The sequence below is a fragment of the Artemia sp. Qi Xiang Cuo genome, chromosome 19 (genome assembly GCF_049724085.1).
Source record: "Artemia sp. Qi Xiang Cuo chromosome 19, ASM4972408v1, whole genome shotgun sequence".
Lineage (NCBI taxonomy): Eukaryota > Metazoa > Arthropoda > Branchiopoda > Anostraca > Artemiidae > Artemia > Artemia sp. Qi Xiang Cuo.
Window position 1 is genome coordinate 9991774 of NC_142812.1, and position 6000 is coordinate 9997773.

Genomic DNA, 6000 nt, shown 5'->3' on the forward strand with positions numbered 1-6000 from the left:
CCATTTGACTGCAGTTCCATCATACTTTACCCCTTAGCCTTAAATGTGTAAATATAAAGCCCAAATTATTTATTTCCTATATATTCTGCCATTCATTACTGTTGTTGATTCAACTTACAGGTAAACAGGTTGAAAAAGATAGGCTAGACATAATGGCAGAATCCTTTGGAAATATATGAATTGGGATATACATTTACAAATTAGGGGGAGAGGGTAAAAGAGCCTAGGCTATAGCAGAGATAGACTCAAAATCTATTGGTAAATATTTGGCAGTTGATATTATTGAGTTAGGAATAAAGTGAAAATACCTGTTGATGTTTTTTTATGCCCTTTATGAATATAATAATTGCTTCTATTTGAAATTCAAATTTACCCATCCCCCTAATGTGCAAATATATACCCTGAATTGTAACCCAAGGAAAAAAGTATTGTGTGGTATGTTCACCTTATTTGTAAGTCAATAATATGAACTGCCAAAAATTTACCAAAATTAAACCCAAGACATATTAAAAAAAAATAAGTTATTCAAGAGAAACATTGTAAATCAGCTCTTTATGCAGATGACCTGAAGCTTCTTGGACCAGCTATGTCCTGTGAAGATCAAGCCCTGCTGCAAAATAATCCTCAACTGCTGGGTCAATGGGCTGAGGCCTGGCTTCTTGATTTCAATATTACCAAGTGCCATATAATTCACTTTGGCGAACAGAATCCTTGCCGCTCTTATTTTTTCTTAGGCAACCCACTCTCCTCACTAAATAATGAGCAAGATCTTGGTGTCACTATTGACAATGAATTAAAATTCAGCACTCATGCTAAGAGGTCTGCTGCTGGGGCTAGTTCAACCTTGGGTTTGATTAAGCATACCATTTCTACTTGTTCTTCTAAAGTCATCAGTCTTCTTTATAAGGGACTTGTGAATCCTAAGCTTGTAGTTCAAATGTCAATTGCCTCTCCATATTTTAAAAAAGGTATAAAAGTTCTTAAAGATGTGCAGAGACATGCCACAAAAGTGATATCTGGCATGCAAGAGCTTTTCTACCCTGTAAGACTATCAGAGCTGAATCTCTCTACACTTGTATACATGAGAAATAAGGGGATGTCATTTTAGCCTTTAATTTATTGAGGGCTAATATTCTTCCAGCATTATTCCCTACTATTAGTACCAATTCAAGAACTAGAGGTCATGACCTGAAACTTGTCAAGCAGTCTACAATATCTAGAGTCTGTACTCAATTCTTCTCAACATGTATTGTCAACAATTGGAACAAATTATCTAATGAAACAGTTACTGCTGAATCTGTTGATGTTTTTAAATGAAGGTTAAATGCTGAGTAGTCTTCCAGAGAGTGTAAATTCAATTGGTATGCGACCAAAGATGGAGCAGCACCTGGTCACCAATGATCCTGGCATATAACTAGTCATCATTCCAGAGCTCTACAAGGAGAAATCCTTAGATAGCTCCTAGCTGCAATTTAAGGGAATTATAAGGTAACATATTCCAAAAATACTTATTTATAAAAATTTAGGCAACTCAAATATAAAATGTTTTCCTATCATTTCAAGTTGTTTAAATGCCATTGACAAGAATAGTGCTGAATTTTGCAATTCAAAACTTTGCTGTTGACAATTCATGGTATATTCCAATTCCAGGTATATATGTGCACGTTAGGGGGGGGGGGGTATATTTGAATTTTTGATAGAAGCAGTTATTATATTTGTAAAGAGCATAAAAAAGGCATCAGGTGGTATGTTCACTTTATTTGTAAGTCAATAACATAACTGACAAAAATTTACCAATCTATTAGCTACAATTAGCCTATTCTGCAATTTATGAAGTAAAATAGCTTTACAAGCTACTGGATATATTATGTTACCTTGTATTCTTTTCTTATAATATAACTGCTATTTTGGTAAATTTTTACCAAATCATATTATTGACTTACAAATAAAGTGAAATACCACTTGATGCCTTTTTATGCTCTTTCCAAATATAATAATAATTTTTGTTGGAAATGAATTTTATCCCCATCCCTATATATACCAATTCAGGGTATATATTTGCATATTAGGGGGGGACAAATTTTTTTTCTGATGTAAATGGGAGGTAAGTTTAAAGTGAATAAAATAAAACTATATTCATTTTATTTGTAAGTCAATAACATGATTTGGTAAAAATTTACTGCCATTTTAAGTGACAATGTATCAAAAAATGATGATATTCAAAGGCAAGAGGAATAATACCATATGATGTAGCCTAGGTCACAAATGTAGGCTTACTGGTAAATTTTTACCACATCATATTATTGACTTACAAATCAAGTGAATATACCACTCAATGCCTTTTTTTTATGCTCTTTCCAAATATAATAGGCTAATCATTTTTGTCAGAAATGTGTTCTACCACCACCCCTATATACCCATTCAGGGTATATATTTGCACATTAGGGGGGTGGGGGTAAAGTTTAAACTTACCTCCCATTTACATCAGAATTAAAATTTGCCCTCACCCCACTAATGTGCAAATATAGGTAAATATCTACCAAATCATATTATTGAGTTATGACTAAAGTGAATACACCATTTGATGCCATTTTTTATGCTGATTTAAAATATAATAAGCATTTGTATCGGAAATGAATTTCAGCCCCCCCCCTAGGCTATATATGCAAATTCAGGGTTAGGTTAGGTATAGCCTATATAAGGGGGGGGGGCTGTAATTCATTTCTGATAGAAATGCTTATTATATTCGTAATCAGCATAAAAAAAGGTGGTCATTATATACCAAATCATATTAGGCTATTGAGTTAGCACTAAAGTGAATACACTATTTAATGCCTTTTTTTATGCTGACTATAAATATAATAAGAATTTCTATCAGAAATCAATTTCAGCCCCCCCTATCTATGCTATACCTAACCTAACCCTGAATTGACATATATAGGAGGGGGGGGGCTGAAATCCATTTCCAATAGAAATGCTTATTATAGTTGTAATCAGCATAAAAAAAGGCATCAAATGGTGTATTCACTTTAGTCCTAACTCAATAATATGATTTGGTAGATATTGACCAAAAAGGCATCAAATAGTGTATTCACTTTATTCCTAACTCAATAATATGATTTGGTAGATATTTACCCAAATATATACCCTGAACTGATATATATAGGGGTGGGGGTAAAATTCATTTCTGACAAAAATAATTATTATATTTGGAAAGAGCATAAAAAAAGGCGGTCAATTTTTACCAAATCATATCATTGACTTAGCCTATGAATAAAGTAAACATACCACTTGATGATCTTTTTAAATATAATAATCATTTTTGTCAGAAATGAATTTTACCCCCAACCCTATTTATACCAATTCAGCTTATATATTTGCACATTCGGGGGGTGGGGGTAAATTTTATTTCTGATGTAAATGAGAGGTAAGATAAAACTTTCCCCAACCCCCCTAATGTGCAAATATATAACCTGAATTGGTATATATAGGGGTGGGGGCAAAAATTCATTTCCAACAAAAATAATTAGGCTATTATACTCATAAAGAGATAAAAAAAGGCACTGAGTGGCATATTCACTTTAGTTGTAAGTCAATAATATGATTTGATAAAAATTTACCAAAAAGGCATTTGTAAGTCAATAATATGATTTGGTAAAAATTTACTGGCTTGCCTAGCACAAATAATCCTAGTGAATAAACAAACATAACCTACCTGATTTTCCAGAGAAATGTCAAGGTAAGCATAGAAACATGGATCTTCTAATTCTCTTTCTTCTTCCATTGCTGGTATTACTAGCTTTACTATTTATTTCAATCAAATAAATATCAGTAGGTCTATGCTACAGGATGAACTAAAGCAAAACAGGCGCAATTCTACTTCTTCTTAAAAATATTCTTTTTCTTAGGTAGCAATGAAGAATACGAGCAACTTGTAAGCGTGGTATGTGATGCAAGTGTCAACCATAAAAATACCAACATTCTCTAGCACTTGCCAATTCTTGTTCTGAAGGCTCAGGCATCTTGTTCTGAAGGCATCTGAAGGCTCATTTATTGTGCTCCTCTTAGAGACTGATGTCAGACACTTATTACTACAGTAATTTTGTCAGTTACACTAATTTTAACTTATTATAACTACTACTGCTAACAGCTCACCGCAGGACCAAGGCACATGATGCCAACTAGTCCCCGAAGCCGCGCCACGCAGAAATGACGGCGGCGAATGTGTGATTCAGTATCGGCGGTGGCGCGCCGCCAGGCGCGCCGAAATTTTTTTGGCGACGCGCCGCCCCTATTAGACCGGCGGGCCGCCACGGCGCGCCGATTTTTCTGATTAAAAATAATAATAAAATTCCACTTCACCAAGCACGTTCAACCTCGATTTTAGTAAGGATTATTAAATGGTTGGCTAAAGACATACAAGAACAATATGACAAAACAAGAATTTTTTGGGCCGTGCGGAAAGTGTTTATGTTCACCGTCGACCAGACCAACTAGAATTTTCATTTTTAGCCACTAGACCCAGGGAAACCTATGTTGTGTTTATGTTTAACATTGTATTGTTCCTATAAAATCCCGTGTTTAGTCATTTCCTTATTGTTAATTATTTGGTATATTGTTTTTATAAATTTCAAATTTTTAAGTTAAAACATCTCTTGTTCATCAAATAAATACAAAAAGTAAGTTAAAAAAAAATAATAACGACATCGAAAAAATACTGTATACAAATCAGATACCATGGCTTAACAACACCAACAATTTTAAATCAGCGGTTACATCACTTCAGTTACAATTGATGTAACAAAATTCAGTTTGTTCACTCTGCCTGGAGCCATTGATCTTTTTGCAGTCACTATCAGTCCTGTCGTGCTAAAAAGCCGTTTAGCTGGGGCACATGTGGCTGATACAGCCAGAACTTGACGAGCGTAAACTGCCACTCGCGGGATCTGATACTAGTACAGGACCTTGTGGTCCCACAGAATGCCCTAAATGGGCTTCTTCTTTGTATCTGCTGAAATAAATTGTTTTATAAGGGAGAACAAACCTCCAGCTTCACCATAGGGCTCCTGCGCAGTACACTTCAGGAAGAACTAAACTGAACCTTTACCCTCTTATCTTATCAACACGTAATAACCCTTCGAAATTCTTTTCTGAAATAAGTGGTCAATATATAACGTTTCAAGTCAAAGTTTAAGGCTACTTCAACTTCAGTGTGCTCTGCTGACTGTGGAAAAAAATTTAATTCATTTCTATAGATATATATTTCTATACTAGCTCTAGATAATCTACCAAGCGGAAAACTACCGCAAATCAGCATCGATAAATAAATGAAACCCAAAACGAACAAAAATAACAATAAATAACTGAGTCAAACTCAAAACGAGCAGAAATTAACATAAGTTGGGCTCAAAACCCCTATGCCTTCCCAAGGCCAGAACATAATTTGCACTTTACTGAAAAAATATAAATGTTTTCGCTTTTATAACTTTAATAAATCAAATGATATTAACATTTTGATGACAAAATATCAGTATATGTATATTAAACTGACAATCCATATTCATTTATATTTTTTTCAGTAAAGTGCAAATTATGTTCTGGCCTTGGGAAGGCATAGGGGTTTTAAACCCAACTTATGTTAATTTCTGCTCGTTTTGAGTTTGACTCGGTTATTTATTGTAATTTCTGTTCGTTTTGGGTTTCATTTATTTATCGATGCTGATTTGCGGTACTTTCACGTTTGGTAGATTATTTGACTTTAATTTTACTAATTTTTGATTTAATAGAGTTCTTCATTTTTCTTTGAAAAAACTAATTTTGCGGAAATAGTTTTTTTTAATTAATATATCTTCGTTTTATATTTACATAGTTTTTTCAGGGAAAAAGAAAATCATACTTCAAATGTTTTCGTTTTTGTAAGAACTTTTAGTTTGGACTGCTAGTTATATGCTGGAAAACAATTTTCAGCAAAATTTAATAACATAGACTCTTATAGAAATC

General features: G+C 33.7%; 1 protein-coding gene across 1 annotated transcript in view; it reads right to left on the reverse strand.

Moving 5' to 3' along the window:
* The window catches only part of eIF3m (eukaryotic translation initiation factor 3 subunit m), a 71808-nt gene extending 67923 nt beyond the window's left edge, over nucleotides 1-3885 (reverse strand). The window contains exon 1 of the mRNA XM_089105533.1: nucleotides 3716-3885. Within this exon, the coding sequence (XP_088961659.1) occupies nucleotides 3716-3784 (69 nt within the window). The 5' untranslated portion in view covers nucleotides 3785-3885. The remainder of the gene's footprint in view (nucleotides 1-3715) is intronic.
* Between the last annotated feature and the right edge of the window lie 2115 nt (nucleotides 3886-6000).